This window comes from Protomyctophum parallelum, assembly GCF_964188405.1.
Source record: "Protomyctophum parallelum genome assembly, chromosome: 13".
In the NCBI taxonomy this organism is placed as follows: Eukaryota; Metazoa; Chordata; class Actinopteri; order Myctophiformes; family Myctophidae; genus Protomyctophum; species Protomyctophum parallelum.
Genome location: NC_139708.1, coordinates 28672745 through 28693221, shown reverse-complemented (window position 1 = coordinate 28693221; position 20477 = coordinate 28672745). Strand labels below are relative to the sequence as shown.

General features: G+C 47.2%; 1 protein-coding gene across 1 annotated transcript in view; it reads left to right on the top strand.

The window, feature by feature from the left end:
- The window catches only part of LOC310869627 (uncharacterized protein), a 28191-nt gene extending 9718 nt beyond the window's left edge, over window positions 1-18473 (top strand). Inside the window, exons 8-20 of the mRNA XM_083780457.1 lie at window positions 79-260; window positions 617-720; window positions 2724-2903; window positions 5334-5485; window positions 5993-6104; window positions 6461-6527; window positions 7093-7135; window positions 7278-7652; window positions 7902-8030; window positions 8866-9003; window positions 10292-12904; window positions 14074-14212; window positions 14892-18473. Of these exons, the coding sequence (XP_083636583.1) occupies window positions 79-260; window positions 617-720; window positions 2724-2903; window positions 5334-5485; window positions 5993-6104; window positions 6461-6527; window positions 7093-7135; window positions 7278-7652; window positions 7902-8030; window positions 8866-9003; window positions 10292-12904; window positions 14074-14212; window positions 14892-17270 (6613 nt within the window). The 3' untranslated portion in view covers window positions 17271-18473. The remainder of the gene's footprint in view (window positions 1-78; window positions 261-616; window positions 721-2723; window positions 2904-5333; window positions 5486-5992; window positions 6105-6460; window positions 6528-7092; window positions 7136-7277; window positions 7653-7901; window positions 8031-8865; window positions 9004-10291; window positions 12905-14073; window positions 14213-14891) is intronic.
- Window positions 18474-20477: the final 2004 nt, after the last annotated feature.

Here is a 20477-nt window from a genome sequence, read left to right as displayed (position 1 = left end):
TTTTATTGTGTGGTTGTGAATGATCCCTGTATACTCTGTGTGTGTGTCTGTGTGTGTGTGTGTGTGTGTGTGGCGTAGTGAGGCCTATGCTGTGGGGAAGAAGGAGAGGCCTCCATTCGTCCCTGTGCCACAGGCCGAGATTGAGGAAGAGGAGGACGAAGGGGAACCCATCCCAGAGGAGCTGCTGTGTCTGATCTGTAAGGAGACGCTGACCGACGCCGTGGTCAGCCCCTGCTGTGAGAACAGCTACTGTGATGAATGTGAGTCTGACGCCCCCCCCCAACCCCCACCCTCTCTCACACCCCTTTTCCACTGAAAATGATTTGGTTCAGAACCCTACAAGTTGGTTCAGAACCCTACAAGTTGGTTCAGACCTGGAACCAAAAACATGGCGTCCGGTTCCGTGAAAGCACCATGGTTCCAAGAATCTAGAACGTAACCAGTTCTACAACCAAAGTTCTTTTGATGGAAAAGGGGCCACAGATTCTGCGATCTCAGTGCTTCCGTTTTAAAACTGTCAACCCAACATATTCACCCCTGCTATATCTCTCTCTCACTCTCTGTCTCTGTGTGTCCACCTCTGTCTCTCCCCACCCATTTCTCTCCCACCCCACAGGTATCCGTACCGCCTTGCTGGAGTCTGATGAGCATGTCTGCCCCACATGTGGCCAATCGGATGTCTCCCCTGATTCCCTCATAGCCAATAAGTTTCTTCGACAGGTGAGCGAGAGACGAGTGGATAGTTGCATGGTTGGCTGGACTCGTAAATGGGACGGTGTTTGGATGAAAGTGGGGTGCAAAATTGACACCCGCCACTAAGAGCCAAACATGGGCAAAAAAACAAACATACTCATCCGAACGATAACGGCATAATGATGTGAATCAAATCAAGGTGAGCTTGTAGATTTACACCACCCAGGACAGGGGTTTTCAACAGATGATGAATTTTGATGAATTGAACAATGTGGACCCTGTTGTAAACAAGTGTAATGCTTAATTGGGTCGTCCACTCACAGTTGACAGTCTTTGTATTGAGTTTGTGCTTAAAATGTACTGTAAATTCTACAAACTGTTAATAAATATTTCAATCAATCAATCAAACAGGTGGTCCGTGGACAACTGGTGGTCTGTGAAGGTATTGCATGTGGCCCCTGACCATGCATTTAGTAATGTAGGATGTGTTGTTTAATTTTATTTCTACTAGTTGCAAAACCGTGAAGTGAATGACCTAGTGACCTATGATGACACATCCATGTAGTCATTTACTGACAAGTCGGAAGTCAAAAAATTCAACAGAAAAGGGGATATATAAATCTCAAGAGCGGGAAGTGCGCCGGGTTGTCTGGTTGAGTCATTATTATTAGGAAATTAGTAGTAGTCATCAATGGACCACTGGTTGAGAAACAGTGGGAAAGTATAAACATGGGATGCACAGCAAGTGTTACAAAAGCACTGATCCCCACCCAACACAGCAGTGGTCCCCAGGTTGATTCTAAGTAAGGGTGGTGGTCCCTCATTCACAATCCGTTGCAAACCCCTGACTTATGATATCGCCAGCTGACCGATCAATCGCAGCTAAAGTCATGTATTCTCAACCATCTACAGTCTAGACAGAAGTACAAGGCTTTGACAGTTTGAGTCTAGTAGTGAGGAGTGAGGACTAAAATCCAATTTATTCTCCATAGTGCAATGGTCACCAGTGTTGAAGAACTAACGTACAGTAAAAATATTAGTTGTTAGCTTATATATTTTGGGAACTGGCACTCTCACACAATGTGTATACAATGAGTATACAGTACATACAGCAGAGGTAAGGCAAAGGTTATTTGTATAGCACATTTAAACAACCAGTCTAGTGCGTGCATGCATGCGCACTCGACGTTGCGGCCCGCCGGAGTTACTAGATAGCACTTTATAAGAAAACTTACTACAACACTTATGTTGAACTAATGTTAGTACATGTGTTGCCACTGTTTTGTTGCTGGACATGCGCTCGTGGCAGGTTATAATATGGACTCTTCTTACCGGCCTACTGGCACATAATCTTTTAGTGTCCGGCCCAATTTCCCCCCTGGATGAGATTCCCAGTAACATCTTTATTTTATTTGGAATACATCAAAAGCAAAAAAGGAGACACAAGAATCACAGAGGAGGTCTGCATTCCAGCGACGCTGATGCTTCAAGTTTAAAATAAATGTTTAATCTGAATCCGATCTTAATCTTTTCATAATTTATAATTTAGTGTATAGGCTGGAGATTAATTTGCTCACACATAATTGCATTTATGGCCATTAATTTTTTTTTTTGCTGGTACATCTCAGATTTCCTTCCTTTGGCATTTGGGCCAAAAAGTAAAATTTGGACCCTGGATGAATGGAAGGAAAGGTGGATTGATGGATATGTTTTGACATTGAAAACTATTATGTTCACAGTGTCTTGCCTGTGATTTTAAAATACTGTGCTGTAATCTTTCTTTTATTGATGATTTACTACGTTTTTACTGTGTTTTCTTGCTGCTATGTTTTTGTGTTTTTGATGTGTCTTTATTGTATTTTGTGTGTGCACAGAGACCCCTTGGGGTGATGTTGCACTATAAATGAAAATAAACTGAAACTGACGTGGCATTTAGAACCTCTTAAAGCCCACATTTGCTAGCTGCTGGGTTGAGCCTTTGAACCTAAATCCATTCTAATATCCTTGTTTTGCCATCTATTCCCTCACAGACCGTGAACAACTACAAGAATGAAAGCGGTTATGCCAAGAACCAGAAGAAACCAGCTAGTAACTCCCAGTCCCAAACCACAACGCCCAACCTGACTCCCACGCCGAGCCCCGCCCCTACCCCTCCTTCGTCCTCACAGTTGCGAACCCCGAGGGCCTACCAGCCAAGCCGCAGCCAGCAGGTTAATGTCACAATAACACTTGGAGGCTTCTAATGACAATGTTTGAGGTTTGGGTTTGGCAGGAGGATTAGATTGCGACAAAGAATAACAGCCTCAGACCCATGTCATTGAAGCTGTTGAGAAATAATTACAGTGTGTGTGATAATAATTTAAGACTTACCCTTTGAGTATCTGTAATTAACTATTAGCAGCTGTTTGAATGTGTAACAAATCTTGAACAAAATAGAGCGGTGAAGGAATTAACCACTTAAAACTTGGGCATGTAATTTTTATTATAGCAATATTCATTAGCTCATAAAAGCGTAATTCTTTCTTGTGATTTTTTTTAATTTTTTGGTTCATGTGTAGAAATTTCCGTGCATTTTGAACAAAGATCCCGGGAGGAGATCGATTTGAACTGTTTTTCATATAATTCAAATGCTATTTTTGGCGGGAGGAGGAGGAGAAGACAAATACAATAAAAATACAAATACAATTAAAAATGAGAACAAGTAGAATCTCATCACATTTGTGAAGACGGCTATGGCCGTTTTTAGTAGAGTGTTTTTCGTGCAGAACTAATGCTTGCAATTGATCCAGAATCATGAATAAGCCCTAGTTTGACATGTCACATGCTACTTAAAGCATAATTCAAATTTGAAACTTTCAACCCTTGAATTTTATTTGGATGACCCTAAGAATCATAAAAAACCTTGAATGATTACTATTGCAATTTATTTTGGGTCAAATCTTAGCTTGACTGGCCTAAAGTGGCCAAGACATGTCTGCATGGTAGCCATATCTTGGTCAATAGCTAGCATCAATCAAGGCAGGAAGGGTACAGATAGAGTCGAGTGCTAGCGGGAGAGGTGAGTCTTCCATGGTGGAAAATTGGGAGCGAGTCTGCAGTTGGGGGAGTTTGTTCCACAGTCTGGGATATGTGGAGCGTTGTCCCAAGTGTTTTAGGGAAGGTTCAAACAGCTTTCCTGTTTTTGCTGACCTGTGGGGAGGTCTTGTAGGGTTGGATCAGGTTTTGAAAGAATGGGGGTGTCATGTTTATGGTTTCCTTGTAGTTGTAGGCCAGCATCAGTATTAGCCAATGGAGGGAGCATTATGTTTGCTGATTGAAGACCAGGCATGCTGCATTCTGAAGCCGCATGCACGTCTCCTTGTAGTTTTGTAGTCGTTTTTCGATAACTTTCCGGATATCCAGATTCAATTCCGTGCAGTTTCTCATGAAAGACCTCGGGTTTTAGGGTGTCTTTCATAAAACTGCTTTATAGGTTTTAGATGGCCTTTTCAAAATCGGTCTCAGGTCTGCGTGAGCATGCCAGGAGGCCAGTAAGGAGGGAGTTACAGTTGTCAAGTTCTGAGATGACTGAGGCCTGGATAAGGAGCTGGGTAGACAGACTCCTGGACGAGGAAGGGTCTAATCTTACCAATGTCGACTAGAAAAGGTGCCCCATGGATGGATACAATCTGTACAAGTAATGTAAAGAAAAAGGCCTCATGGTGGCGCTATATGATCAGGCAGATGCGAAAGTGCATACAAAGTTGTACACAGATGGGTGCAGTTATAGGTAAAAACAGGAATTGGCCTGTTATAGCGCCACCATGAGGCTGATTTGAAGAAAAGAAAGTGGCATTTCATCCTCTGCCATGAATGTGCATGTATAATTTCACGGAAATTGCACGCTGTGTTCATGATTTGTGGCATTTCGTTTTTTGTTCGAAACGGACCAATCCTGCAAGCTTTGGAAGGCAATCTTAGCCAATCGGGATAGAATATTGGAAATGGTGCAGATCCGTGTTGATCACATGACTATAGAGATAGTGTATACCGATTCGCGTGATGTATGGTTAAAATGTGTACGGGTAATGTAATGAAATGCGTTTAGCATAAATCAGCCTCATGGTGGCGCTATAACAGGCCGTTCTTAAGAATTTAGGGCAGATGTTCATCATTGGCATCCAGGGAGTGTGTGTGCAGAGTGTGTTAGCATCTGCCGGGCCTCAGGCCGGAGATTAGCTGTAAACTGACGGACGGACACACATACACACGGACGGACGGAGTGCAAAACATACTCCACCATACTCCACCAAGCCTTCGGCCTGGTGGAGACAACAATGTGTAAAACTACAGGTGCGAATAAGCGAAGCAATGTATGCCTTGAATGAGAGCTGACTGCCCTCTGAACAAGTCCCAGGCTCGCTCCTGGCAGTAGGAACAGAAGCCACCAGAGAGTTGTCCATGGAAATAGTGAGATGGGGCAGGCAGAACTTACCTGGGAAGAAGAGAAGCCCTAGCCGAGGTGGTGGGAAGACATCCACTGTGCAGCGATGCAGCGAAATGCTCTTCAACCCGAGTGGCAGAGTGGGGAAAGGAGAAAAACAGTTTGAGTGTCACCAGTGGCATAACATATTCTATAACGCATTCTATTCCGTCCGTAGGACCCTCTAATGCCCCGCCCGCCACCCTCGGACACCCCTCCCCTGGCTCAGATGGGTGAAACTCCACCCATAGCAACAGGCCCCTCCTCCTCCTACAGCACACCTGCTGCCTCCCCTCAGCACCAGCACAATCACCTGGATACACCTGCCATGTATGCGCACACGCGCACACACACACACACACACACACACACACACACACACACACACACACACACACACACACACACACATACACACACACACACACACACACACACACACACACACACACACATACACATACACACACACGCACACACACACACACACACACACACACACACACACACACACACACACACACACACACACACACACACACACACACACACACACACACACACACATACACGCACACACACAGCATGCACACAAATGTGTATAATGAACTACAGAATGAATTAGAATGTATGTAATGTATAATATACCCGACAACACAATAACCCTGTGAGAACATCCCATGGCCACTTTTTGGATCCCAGCCCACTGAATAATCTTTCCCTTTGTATTTGACACATGTTCTGTATTGCCATGCAATCTGTGGCCGTATGAATTCACATGGATCTGGACACGGTGAAAGTGTGACTGTTAATTGTGTCGGTGCAATCTTTCTCCAGAGATGCTGAGGCGGAGACGGCTGTTACCATGGCTACCGCTGCCACTGTCCCTTCTGTCGTGGTCTCTGCTACAGACGCACCCAGTGCCTCCTCCTCACCACTTCTACCTGTGGTAAGTACACACACACACACACACACACACACAATACACCGTACAATGTGCACACAGTCAGATACAATATATATTGGATATTATCACACTGCACTGACTGCAGTGGTACCTTTTCTAGCAGTCCATGCTTTCTGTAATGTATGCGGCATCTCTTATCTGTGTTCCATTAGTATTGCTGCAGTCACTGCTTCTGTCAATTTCACACTTCCACAATTTTCGTTTTCAAAAATTGTAGTTGCGTAAATGCAGTCCGTTTTCAGACTTTGATTTGTACAGTGTCTACGTCTGTGTGGTCCGTTCTTTTAAATGTCTTAAATTTAAATGCCTGTTTTTTTGTTGTTGTTTTATTTTTCTAGGGTTACCAAGTTCCAATGGCAGGCCAACCCCAGTCAACCGGTCTGAACCTACAGCCGTCAACATCAGGTGAGATAACGACTGAACAAACCACCGACGAACCACATACAAGCAGTGTGTGGTTCAAAATATCTGATCTACAAGCTCACAACATGTAGCAGCATGCACACGTTGTGAGCGGGCAGATTTGCTATTTTTGGTACATGACACAATGCACAACTAAGTATAGCTCAGGCGCTAAATCCACTTGCCTCTGGAGGATCACATCTGCAACCATAGAAGAAGCTTATTTGCATAGCTCAATGACATTACAACCGACCGAAAGCAATAGGAAGTGAACACGGTGGCCAAACAATCCACATTCCTTTCGTCTTAGAAGAAACAATGATAGGGGCGCCCGCTGGCCAAGTGGTCCGGGCGCATGCCACATATAGGCTTTGGCCTGACAGCGTGTCGCGTGTTCGAGTCCCGTTCATGATGACCTTTGCTGCATTTCTCTCTCCCTCTTTCTTGTCCATCTTCACTTGATACTATCAATAAAGGCAGAAAAGGAAAAGAAATGAAGAAACAATGAAGATGATTATGAGGGAAGGTTTTTATTCAACCATTTTCTTTTTCTCTTCTGAATGCACAGGTCCACCTCTCAGACAGTCTGGCCCACCACCCACCTGGGAGAGGTTTGTGTTTGTGTACGCCGTGCGTGTGTGTGTGTGTGTGTGTGTGACTGTGTGTGTGCGTGCATGTTCAGGTATTTGTCTTCCATACAGTATGTGGCCAACCTCTTTCCTTTCTGATGTATTCCGTCTGGTCTCTCCGCAGCTCCTCCTCCACCACGGACCACCCCGTCCGTAGCTGGAACCACTCCGATGACCACCGCCTCCCTCCCCCCCAAGCCCCCCCCTCCTCCTCCGCCTCCTCCTCATCCCCAGCTCCCCTCCTTGCCCATCCTCCCTCCTTTCCACCTCCACCCATCTTTTTCCCTTCCACCTTCCCCCCCTATCCCCCCGGAGGACATCAGCCTCCTCCTCCTCTGACCAGCTACCCACCCCCCCCTATGGTGACCCCGTGGGCGCCCCCCACTCCCGCCGGGACCCCCTTCCGAGGTTCACTGTCCTCCGCTGGTCCCGCCTCTAACATTCGTCCCCTCATCCCGAAGGAGCAGCTCTACAGACACCAGAGGAGGCTGAAGGAAAGGTGAATGGAGGTGTCATTACATTAGATAGGAATGCAAGGCTATTGTTGTCCAAATATTGTATTGTTTCACTACCATATTGCGGTGACACACCAAACCACTGTCAGGCCATCGGTTAAGCGTCTGTGGCAGAAAATTGGTTTTTAGAATTCTCGTGTTCACGTATGTTTTATTCATGTTCACATTTGGCACCTCAGATGTGTGAAACAGCAAATTCAATTCAATTGTATTGGTGTACGTGTGTCTGTCAGTCCTTCCAGCCGTCCTTCCAGCCGTGTGCCCAGGCAAAAATCCAAGCTGGAGGACATGACCAACGACTTTGCCAAAGAGCTGTTGGAATACAGGAATATCCAGAAGGAGAGACGACGCTCCTACTCCAGGTACACAATATCTCTCAGTCTGAATCACTTTAATGAAATGGTTGACATTTTCATACTGTACAATGCAACCTTATGGAAATTGAGCCTACCACTGTGCCTTTTTCATAAACTGCAAAGCAGGCATGTCAAAGTAATAACCAGCTTAATTACCCATATCATCTTATTTATAATTATGCACTGCCACTTACTGGTGAAGCTAGGTACATATTTCTATGCATGTTGGGAATCCTTGCTCAATTGTGCAGATATGCACATAGTTTATAGCATGTTAGCTGTTGGTTGTAAAGAGCATTGTGACGAGCAGTGCAACTCCATGCCTTGCACTGAAATATTGAATATGCTAGAAAGATCTGGCAGGCATACCATATTACAAACACATGTTCACAGTCAGTGAGTCAGTTTTAGATCACGCCATACTACCGTCTATCAGGGTCTAGTGTCTAGGCGATAAACCGGAAGTGGTTGATCAGTCAGTAAAAAGGTTCCCCCTTGTCGACTTGAACGATAGCCGAAATCTTAACACCCTTTTATCCCGGATTCTAATCCCAGATTCCGATTCTATTGTTTTAGAATCTGCTTTATTTACGGCAGATTCTGGTCGCGGTTAAAAAAATCATGCCTCGGTGGTCCACGGTCACAATAGGATAGGTTTGCTTATCTTGGAGCAGTTTATGACCTGGGGTAATTTTTGCCTCATTTCTCTCTTTTTACCTCCTCTCTCTTGCTCTTCTCCCTCTCCCTCTCTCTCTCTCTCTCTCTCCCCCCCCCCCTCTCTCTCTCTTGCTCTTCTCCCTCTCTCTCTCCCTCTCTCTCTCTCTCCACCTCTCTCTCTCAGGTCACCACATCGAGGTCCGTCCCGCAGCAGCTCATCCTCTCGTTCGTACTCTGGCTCCAGCTCCTCTCGTTCCCGCTCACGTTCCTACAGCCGCTCTAGATCTCCCTCACCGTCCCATGGCAGGACCACCAGATGCAGGTGTTATGGCAACTTCATTTTTTTTTTTAATGTCTTCTGTTGAAGGCCTAGTGCCATGTATCATCAGAATAACACACATTCATGAGTGTCTGCATGCTTTATTTATGCTGTTGCCTAATTAAACACCACTCCCACCAAATCTTGCGGAGGGGGGTTGCAATGATGCAGTATATTGTCCCTTAGGCTAGAGGTCATGTCATCTCATCTCATATAGGCAACAAAGTCTTATGCACGGCGGGTGCGTAGGCAGGGCTCAATATACTCAGAAGAATGCACATAAAGTACACAAAGACCCGCACACCGTCTGCACTTGCAATACAAACTTTATTTGAAGGCAACGTTTCGGTCAAAGACCTTCTTCAGGCATCCATGCCTGAAGAAGGTCTTTGACCGTAGAGAGAGGGACTCTTCTCTTCTCCTCAGCGTGCAGGCATTTAAAATTAACCAAGCGGATAATTTGTTTTTTAGACACAATCAGAGTTTTAGCAGGTGCATATGCCGGTCTTGGCTGAATTAACAAGGCACGACACTCAATACACTAATAATAATAATAAGCTCCTACTTTGCTCCCACGTGTGGGGATACACAGGAGAGTTGTCATGGTTGCTTACTTGCTTTAACCCAATATATTAATTTGAGCTTTGCTAGTTTGCTTTCACCTCGTTGAGGTCAACACTGTTGTCGGGATCCGTGATCGTGATATAGTATAATTATATAATTGCACGCCGGTGTTTTCATTCAAATCAGCGCAAGGCAAACCAGGACGGGGCTTGCCTTGCGCTGCTGATCCTAAACCAGCATAATCATCACACAAGTAACACAGCCGTTCATGTCGCTGCAACACTAACCTGATCCTAGGTCAGCCTAAATTATCACACTTTTCAGGTTTCTTTTCCTCTGCAGCGCTGTGCAGCATGAGCGCACATGCAACGAACAGAGAGAGAGTCTACAGTCAGACTGGCACACAATCACACACACACACTGATTGAATATTTTATTAACATTTGCAACAACAAAAAAAGCACAGACAGTACACACGTCACAGCACACACGTCACACACACAGTATCCTACGGGTCTTCTCGGATCCACTCGGATTACACATAATGATTGACAGACCCGAGATCCGCGGGGGATACGGCCGATTCCGACCCTGTCCGAGTGATTACGATAAAACACGTCTCTGGAGCTCTACATTATACTGCATATTTTCAATATATTTTTTCATATTAATAAATATAATGTATTTTTTCCCGTTTTTTTGTAACTTTATCGTGGTCTCTTTTCAGGCCCAGATCTCGCTCCCGTCAGCGGGCGCACGCCAGCCGAGCTCCACGCGGCGGCGGCGGCGGTCGCCCCGCTCCTCCTCCCCGCGGCTACCGGCGGTCGCGTTCCCCGACGACAGCCTCCTCCTCGTCGTCCCAGCGGGGCAGCTACCACTCCAGGTCTAAATCACCACCGCTGCCGGCGGCGGCAACGCACTCTGGCAACAAACGCCACGACAAACACCACCACCAGCAGCAGCAGCAGCCTCCTCCTAGCAGGAGACCCCCGCCAGGCAGCTGGCCGGAAACAGAGCAGCAGAGGCACTCTGCGGGCGGTTCCTATAGGAACACGAAAGCGGCCGCTAACCACCACTACTCCGACGGCAGGGACCACGACCGCCACCGGCAGTGGGAGCGGGAGTACAGGGAGTGGTACGAGAGGTACTTCAGCCACCTGCAGCACCTCACGCCGCTCTTCCCCATGCCGCCGCCGCCTCCTCCCCCCGACAGGAGGGAGGCTCGGGGAGAGAGGAGATGCAGCCCCCCGTCCCCGTCGCGCTCCTCCCGCCACAGGTCTGGCCACAGGCGTTCCAAGAGGAGGCACACCCCCTCCCCGCCGCACGCCCGTTCGTCTAGAAGCAGACGCAGTTCCTCCCCGCCTCCCAGAGACGTGGCCAGGCCAACGACCACTTACCAGCAGAGGTGCGCCGCAAAGTACGGCCACCTGCCGCTCACGAAACTCTCTGTGACTGTTACCAACGAGACAACCGCTGACCTCGATGCCCAGCAAATCAAGAAGCACATGAGGAGGACGAAGGAGGAGAACGGTCGAGGGGCCGGAGAAGAGGAGTCTTCTTCGTCGTCATTCCCCAGTGCCTCAGAGTCGACTGACAACGTCCACGAGGAGGAGAGGATTGATACCGCTGGACGAGTCAGCCATGGCGGCAGCACTCCGCTGTGTGATGAACCCATCACCAACGATGCCTCAGCCCTTCCTCCCGTCAAACCGGTGGAACCTGCAGACCATCAGGATGGCTGTCATAAGGACAGACAAATGGGACAGACCGGTGAGGGAGAGCACAGACGGAGAATGACGAGAGAAGGTCCTGACTCGATGCATGGCAGGGAGGCGGTGCGACGAGACACGCCCAGGACAGAGGCAGGCAGGGTGGGTAGAGATGCTGACCGACTGCCTGATGGTAGCCAAGCTCCGGACCATAGTCGGTCTGAGCGTAAGAAAAGGACGAGAGAAGAGGAGGGGGAAAGCAGGGAGAAAGAGATGAGTGTCTCCGAGGAGATCTGCCATGACAAGTCTCTGAACGAGGAGGTGGAACCCCTCCAGAGTCTCTCCTCGAGTCCACCGAACAGAGAGAAACGAAAGAAGGAGAAGAAGAAAGAGTGGGTGAAGGCCCAGCCCCTAACGGAGAGAGAGATCTGGGAGGGAGGGGTGATGGTGACGCCTCAGAAGAAGAAAATAAGCATCAACATCAACCTGGACGTGAAACAAAAGAAGCAGGATGACAGCGAGAGACGGGGGGACAAGAGGAAGACCTCGGCTGGAGGAGGAGGAGGAGGAGAAGTGAAGGAGAATACCGTTGCAGGAGAGGAATGGGAGAAGGAGAGCAGAGGAGGAGAACGGGAGCTCAAAAGCGATAAAAAGAGGGAGGTGGCCAGAGAACAGGAGACCATGTTTGAAGAAATGCCCAAAGGAGAGAAGGCGGGAAAGAAGAGTGAGAGATCTAGCTGGGGGCAGGAGAGACCGATGCGTGGGGCGATCAATATAAAGGAGGCGGAGGAGAGACCGATGCGTGGGGCGATCAATATAAAGGAGGCAGAGGAACAGGAGAGACCGATGCGTGGGGCGATCAATATAAAGGAGGCAGAGGAACAGGAGAGACCGATGCGTGGGGCGATCAATATAAAGGAGGCAGAGGAGAGACCGATGCGTGGGGCGATCAATATAAAGGAGGCAGAGGAGAGACCGATGCGTGGGGCGATCAATATAAAGGAGGCAGAGGAGAGACCTATGCGTGGGGCGATCAATATAAAGGAGGCAGAGGAGAGACCTATGCGTGGGGCGATCAATATAAAGGAGGCAGAGGAACAGGAGAGACCGATGCGTGGGGCGATCAATACAAAGGAGGCGGAGGAAGAAGTGAAAAGAGAGAGTTTTGACGTCGATATTTTTGGGGACGAAGACCTTGATTTATGGGCCATTATCGGAGGCGGACAAAAGAACAAAAGTGCCAGAGCAACAGAGGAGGGTGTGTTGGACAAGACTGAAACGCAGGAGAGGGGAGAGGACAGCAGGAGGAGCAGAGGCCCTGGAGGAGAGGAGGAAGGAGAGAAGAGGGAAAGGAAGGAATTTGAAGGACAAGAGAAGGAAGGATCAAAACCTAGAGCTGGTGAAGCGCAGGAGGAGGAGGAGGAGGGAGAGACGAGACGGAGGGGAGAGGAGGAGATGGTGATGGAGTCCAAACGAAAAGGAAAGAAGATGGCGGGAGCTGAGAGGAGGAGGAGGAGCAGAGGGGAGGAGTCTAATATGTCGTATGAGCCCAAGGCACAGAGGAGCAGGAGTCACCAGAGGGATCCAGACCCAGAAAAGGGTCCAGAAGACCACATAGTGGACTATGCCAGGTCAGGGTCCTCATTGAATTGATTTTGTCTGTTACATGCCCAGACCAGGGAGGCTAGGATTCATGAGGTTAACTATCATTCATTTATTACTAGGTAACGAGTAATAATTAAATCATCGATTATTCTGTGATTATCGTGTATTTGATTAACCAATTACTCTGTCGATTATTCAAATAATCGTTACTAATAGAAATATATCGATCTATATTTTATTAATCAATTACTCTGTCGATTATTCGAATAATCGTTACTAATAGAAATATATCAATCGATTTTCATTTTAGTCACTTTTACACATCCCTAAGTTTAGGATATATGAGGTTTTCACCCGACGGGTGATAATACAACTTAACCATTCTGAGTCTGAAATCATTCACTGTCCACTATTGTGTGTTCATCATTTTGTAGTGCTGTCTGAATGTATAGTACAATTTTATAGTGGACCCATGCACTGAAAGAAAAAGAGAGGAGACGGGGCGCTATATTCAGCTATTAGTGTAGATTTTCGTCTTACACAAACATTAAATTTGCGTTAACAATGAATGAATGGAGAATATCCGTCATATGTGGATGAGCAAATCGGCATGACAATGTACGATGATAAGAGCGCCCCTCACTTCACACGGTGTGATACTTAGGCTACTCCCTTGTATACTCTAGAGACATGTAATGTCAAACTGTCAAATAGATATCGGATGAGCTCACTTTAGTAGTGAATGGTTTCAGATACAGCCCAGACTGGGATCAACTCCTTTTCTGCTTTTCTGATCCAGTCTAGATATTACACCCATGGCATTAACCAAGAGCGCCGGTGCACCTCCAAAATGATTCCCCTCTTACAAATATGTTTAGTTTGGTATAATCATTTTGTTTGATATAATAATAATTTGGTATCCATCTTGTATCGGTAGCGAGACTAAACTTAATTTATTTATTAACCGGAACCTCTGCTTGGAACGCCTAGCGATGCAGGTTTAGCCTGAGTTTCTTTCTTGCCAACGTACTTCAATTTTAGCTTTCTTAAGTTACATTCTCCAATAATGAGGCCTACCTTTTACACAATGAAAACATTTTATCGGAATAAGTTCAGTGTGTGTGAATGAGCTCAGGTTGTACTAATGTTTTTCACAATTAATGAAGCCTTCCGTTGCGTCCTGTCTGCCTGACAGCACCAGCTCCACAGGGGGCAGTCCAGTGCGTCGAGGAGGCGTGCTCGGGGACGAACACCAGCACAGGAAGACAGTGGTGAAGACTATGGAGGAATACTCCCAAGACAGATCTGCTGAGGACGAAATAGTCATTATACAGGTGAATTACCACACGTTCCATTCCTTTTGCTCTGCAATGAGCAATGTCTAAATCCTCATAATAATAATGTTCTCCGCCCGTGCGTGCGTCCTCGAATTGCATGCGTGCCCACTGCCCATGTGGCTCTGCTCCGCCCGCTCGGTCTGGCAGTGAGTTTAGAGCCAAATTCCAATACGGTGAAATTGGTGACCTGCTGAAATATGTGACAATCGTGACGTTATGTGATGTCTACACGATCACGAACGTAAATCACGAACGTAAATCATTGCGGTTTGTTTACCGCCAAGTTCAACTTGGCGGTATTTAGGCCACGTATTTAAAGGCCTCCATGTAAGTTATGTGAAGTCCACAAGATGGTCACATATTTTGGCAGGTCACCAATTTCACTGTAACACCGCCATGCTGGAGTGTGAGGTGAGCGAGTGGCCGAGAGTTTAGGTATTGGAATTTGTGTTATTTAGTACCAACATTAGGACAAATCTAACGGCGAAAGTAGTCGATCTGCATGCAGAAACGCGGTGCTCTCGTCGGGAGGGGGCAGCACAAACAAATGTGGGTGGAAGGGGGTGGGGGGGGGTAGGGCGATGTGGGCAGCACAAACATATCATTCGTGGGGCAACAGAATGGTCAGCCCTGTCTAAATCACACCAATTTCCCCCTATCCATATCTCTCCCCTAGATGCCCCGTTCCAAGTGGGACAGAGAAGAATCTGATGAAGAGGAAGAGGGGGAGATCAGAGCTCAGCCCAGTGGCCTCATGGCCCCTCCCTTATCCGTCCCCATGGCAAAGGTCAGGGAGGGTGAGGCCAAGAGACCGAGGGAGACGGAGACGACGACTACGCAGGAGAGACATAAGATCAGGGAGAGGCCAGAGAGGGAGAAAGAGAAGAGCTCCGCCCCTCTATTGCACTCAGACAGGACTCTGGCTCCCTCTGGTGGCAGAGATGGATCTGACAATAAAACTAAAGCTGACACTAAAGATATGACTGACTGTAAAACTGGACCCGACAGCAAAGATAGAGCCGAGAGCAAAGATAGACCCGACAGCAAAGATAGACCCGAGAGCAAAGATAGACCCGACAGCAAAGATAGACCTGTCAGTAAGGAAAGGCCTGACAGAAAAATTAGACCTGATCCTAAAGATGCAACTGACTACAAAACTAGACCAGACAGTACTGACAGACTTGCCAGTAAAACTAGATCCGATCCTAAAGATACAACGGACTATAAAACTGGACCTGACAGCAAAGACAGAGCTCACGGTAAAATGACATCTGACGGTAAAGAAAGACCTGACAGTAGGTCTAGATCTGACGCCCAAGGCGGACCTGACAGTAAAGATAGATCTCACAGCAAAGCTGGACCTGACAGTAAAACTAGATCAGACAGTAAAGACAGGCCTGACTGCAAAACTAGGTCAAACAGTAAAGACAGGCCTGACTGTAAAATTAGATCTGACACTAAATGTAGACCTGACGGTAAAGGGGCTAAAGCCAGCTCCTCCCCTGCTGGCAGAGGGAGGGAGAAAGCCATCGAACAAGAGAGGGAGAGAACGGCGGAGAGGGAGCAAGACGGAGCCAAGGAAAAGGACAGAGAGTGGTTCAAAGACGGAACAAGGGATAGAGAGTGCTGCAGCAGCAGCGAGAGAGGGAAGGAGAGCGACAGAGAGAGGGAGAGCAGCAAAATGGCCCCCGACCGACACATAAAAGCTCCTTCCTCCACTCACTACTCCTCCTCTTCGACCTGCTCGGAGCAAAAGAGGAGAGAGGAAGAGGGTGCTCAGGATCAATGGATTGACCGAGCCAGCAAGAAGGAACGCTGCTCCTCCACCTCCTCCTCTTCCTCCTCGTCGTCATCGTCATCCTCCTCTTCCTCCTCCTCCTCCTCTTCCTCCTCGTATGCAGACTCTCCTCGCCATTCTGCTGGATCCAAACCAGTTCCTCATTACATTACTCCGACAGTTCCTCATTACATTACTCCGAACGTTCACCGCGACAAACCCGTAGACCCAGAGGAAGGCCAGAAATACCACAATCGTCATAACTATTCTCCTCATCAAGATCATAAAATCCATCACACATCTCCTGATGGACTTCCCGGTACCCTTCGCTCAGCCCACAACTCCCTACTGCCCCCCTCCTACAGCACGAGTAGGGAGAGAGACCTGCTCCCTTTCAAGTCCCCCACGGGTCTCCAGGGACGGCCAGAACCCAACCAGCCCAGAGAGAGCAGGCCCGGGTGGGCTTCAACACAGATCGTAATAAAGAATAATAAAGTGGAGGAAGACCGGGTGAGACAGGGGTCAGCCGGGCGAGACAACCACTGGGAAAAAGCCTCGTGTGCGGGCAGGGAAGATGATCAGGGAGATCCCTGGAGATCCTGGGACAGGATTTTTGGGAGTGTTGCCAGCCCCCAGAGCTCAGACACACGCACGTTGATGAACACAGACAGAACTGGGGCCCCAGGGACAGAGCGAGACAAAGGGAGGGACAGGGCGAAGGAGGCGGACCAAGATAGAGGGAGGTCAAAGGGCAGAGAGAGGGAGAGGGAGAGGGATAGAAAGACGGAGGGGGACCTAGAGAGAGCTGTGTCACAGCCTGTGATAGCGATGGACATTGCATCGTTCCTACCCGACCTCAGCCAGAGTGAGGAGGAGGAGGAGGAGGAGGAACTGGCCAGAGAAAGACCCAAGCCAGGCAAAGGAGAGGGCTGGCAGAGAGGTGACCATTGGAACAAAGGGAGAGACTGGAGCGGAGGCAGAAGAGAGGCGGTTGGAGAGGGAGAGATGGAGGAGGGAGAGAGGTCACCCACCAGCCAGGACGGCACGAGGGAAAAGACTAAACACAAGAAGCATAAGAAACAGAAGAGCCTGGAGGAGGGAGAGATGAAGACACACAAACATAAGAGGAAGAAATTGCTGAAAAACAAAGATGAAGGAGAGGAGGAGGAGGAGGAGGAGGATGGTTGGAAAGAGGATTTCAGAAAGCTTCAGACCTCTGGAGGAGCCGCGTCACTAAGAGACAGAGAGAGACAGCGCGTTCAGAGGGAATTTGTCTGATCATTTTCGGTCCACTCGTCCTTTCTCAACTCTACCAAGATGACAACTGACCAATCACAGTGAAGTTCACTAAATTAGTTGTTAGACTACTGGTTGAGCCAGCGACGGATCGATGCCATTGCCCCCCCCCCCCGCCCTGGCAGGCAAACGGACCTGTCAGCTGTCATTTGTTATCGACCATTTCATTTGACAAGCACTGCCATCGCTTAATGTACTTGAAGTGGAGAGGAGTTAGATATTTCTTCAGCCTTAGCAATGTTTACAATGAATGATGCCATGAAATGAGCCTGAGCATTACACAATTAATATAATAGAAATGTAATATATAAAATCCTTTCAAACCTTGGACCTACATCGGTTCCATCTAATCTTACTTGAACAGCATATAGGAATTGACTTCATGTCAAAGAGAAAATCTGAGTTGTATAATACAGTAGTACACTGCTGATGTAAAGCGTAAGCCTTTTCTTCTAAGCTCTTACTGAGCTGAGATGCTTGAGCTTTTTAGCACTTAAGAAAATTACTTGAATGATTTATTATTTTCCTTTTCTTTTTTCTTTTCTTTTCCTTCCTTTGGTGCCCCAAAACAAATCTGCCTGATGTCTTTTGGTTTATTTTCTCTCTAAGCTGGTTGTTGGGCTCGCTTTGCAGTGCCTTACGGTCACCTTGCACATCATACCTGCTTTTGACCAGGTTGGATAAAATGAAGACAAAATGGGGAAAGCACTTTATAAATACTATGGAAATGAATGTGAACACTGGGCTTAGGTTTTCTGAATGGTTCAAAGTACTGGGTGTCTCACACCCACCCAAACACCTTGGAACAGATCAAAGCCATGTCTGGTGTCGTGGGTGCTTTGAAGTTCTTGGAGAAACCTCCCTCAGGGCTGCGGAACTGAACCTGCCATCCTGATATTCCATCTTGAAAAGAATGAAACCTGCTTACTTATGAAATCATTGAAATGCCAACTGGGTGAATTCACACTGGAGTATGAAGGGACACGTAAACATGTTTTTGGAAACAAAAAAAAGGGTTTTGTGACAATGTCTCCCTTAGCCCTCAGTGTTTTATTTTCACATTTGCTTATGTAATTTAATTTAAAAATGACATATCTGAGTGGATGAGTAGTTTACTGGTGGGCAATTTTAGTTTCTCTTTGTTTTGAAGGTAATGATAATAAAGAAACGTCAGCCCTCCCCAAACATGTTGTTAATTTTCCTCCAGAATCTTCAGTAGAAAATCATAGAACCTGTACAGTATCTATATTTTCCACCATTTCCTCCATATTGTCTCATCCTCTCTCCACCACATCTTACCACCACCTCTATCTTCCTCTTCTTCTGTCCTGCCATCACCTCCCTCATTTCTCATGCTCTCTCCACCCTTTTCTCCTCAACACCCCTTTTATACAGAAGTCTGCCTGTGAACCCACAACACACAGGACCAGGTGAAAGGCTTCAATTTGGCATATCTCTGCTGTCTGGAAGAAACCACCTAACTCCAAAATGTTAATTTTTCAGAAAATGAAAAATATAAAACTTTCATGAAATGAAGAAAACCTTATATTTTGAAAACAAAGCAATTCTGCCCCATCAGAGTTGGTGTTGTGACTTTATTGTCCATTACCTGCATGAGAGGGGTAGAGGTGGTGGAGTTAGCTGTTTTAGCAGACAGTTTGAGGGTCCAATGGAGTTGAGGTATTGGTTCAATATTTTCGAAACAACACAACAAAGGGTGTTCAATAGCACTGATTCCTCTCTAGTCCCGATAGCAACGATAGGCCTATGTGCTTTTGGGGGGGCATGGCTGTTGTTGGGTTTGTATTGTGTGGGAGGTGTGTACACATTAGAAGTCGTCACAAAGCACGTGCACTATATGCACAATGCCAGAACTGTTACGGGTGTGTGTGTGTGTGCGCGTTGGTGCTTGAAGTAGGTCCAAACCTTTGCTTGCTTCATTAGCTCACAACAGGAAGGATATGGCAAAGATCCAGCCTTTCTCTCTCTCTGTCTCTGTGTGTCTCTCTCTCTCTCTCTCTCCCCCTTTTCTTTCTGCCTTGTCTTCCTCCAATCTCTTTCTGTGTCTCTCCATCTCTGTTCATTACAGTAGCTGTGTTGTGGCTGCAAACACTGCCAGCCATTGTTGAACTGAGGCACGATGGGACTGAATTTCGAGAATGGAATGGGAGGTGTGTGTGTGTTGGGGGCGCCGGGCGGGGGTACCTTGGCAAAATATGCCATAGGCATATGATCTATATTGTCTATATTGTAGAATGTAGATGCCAGTATGGATGGGCAGATTGGGGGTCATAGTGTCAATAGTGGGGACATTTTGCTGTTTGACACATGATTAAGAACATGTACCACAGTACCACACACCCACGCACATTATGTCTATTGACATCTGACTGGTGTGGCGCATTTCACCCCAACCCATGGTTGGCTGTCTGGGTGTCCCATCTGTCTGTCTGTCTGCCCATGTGTATGTTTGTGTTGCTGCCTCTACTGGCTAGACATACAGACAGACAGACAGACAGACTGCTGTTGCGTCTCAAGCAGGGAGAACCACATGAACACATTCTAGTCTGTTATAGAGAGACAAACAGGATACAGTGATGCAAATATGGGCTCAAATTGATGCATTACAGACAAAGAGGTAGACCTAGACTAGAGGGTCCGAATTTTACAGACAGGCACGTACAGACTGAGACGGACAAATGACATGCAGACCAGAGTGAAGTAAACTATAAGATGCTTCCCATGATGATGCGCAGCTCAGAAGAGGTATGCTTTCTCCATCTTTATTTCTCCTTTTTCCTCCATCTGCTTCGCTTTGTTCCCTCTCTCTCTCTCTCTCTCTCTCTCTCCCTCTCCTTGCTTCATCTGGGTCTCCTTTTGTGTGCCAGTGATGTGCGTTAGATTCTCATTCAGGGCACTGTGCCAATGCTGCCCGATTACCACCCAGCCCTGTTGTCCTGTGTGTGTGTGTGTGTGTGTGTGTGTGTGTGTGTGTGTGTGTGTGTGTGTGACTGTGTTGGAATATGCAGATTGGTAATTGGTTTGTTTGGGGCCAGTGGCAGCTGCAAACATTTCTTTGAAATTGTGGCTTCATAACTGCAAGGAGATTGGGTGCAAGTATGTTGTGTTTTACAAAGAAAGAAGGAGATTTAATCAATCTGTTCTTCAAACATCTTATTGTATGACCTG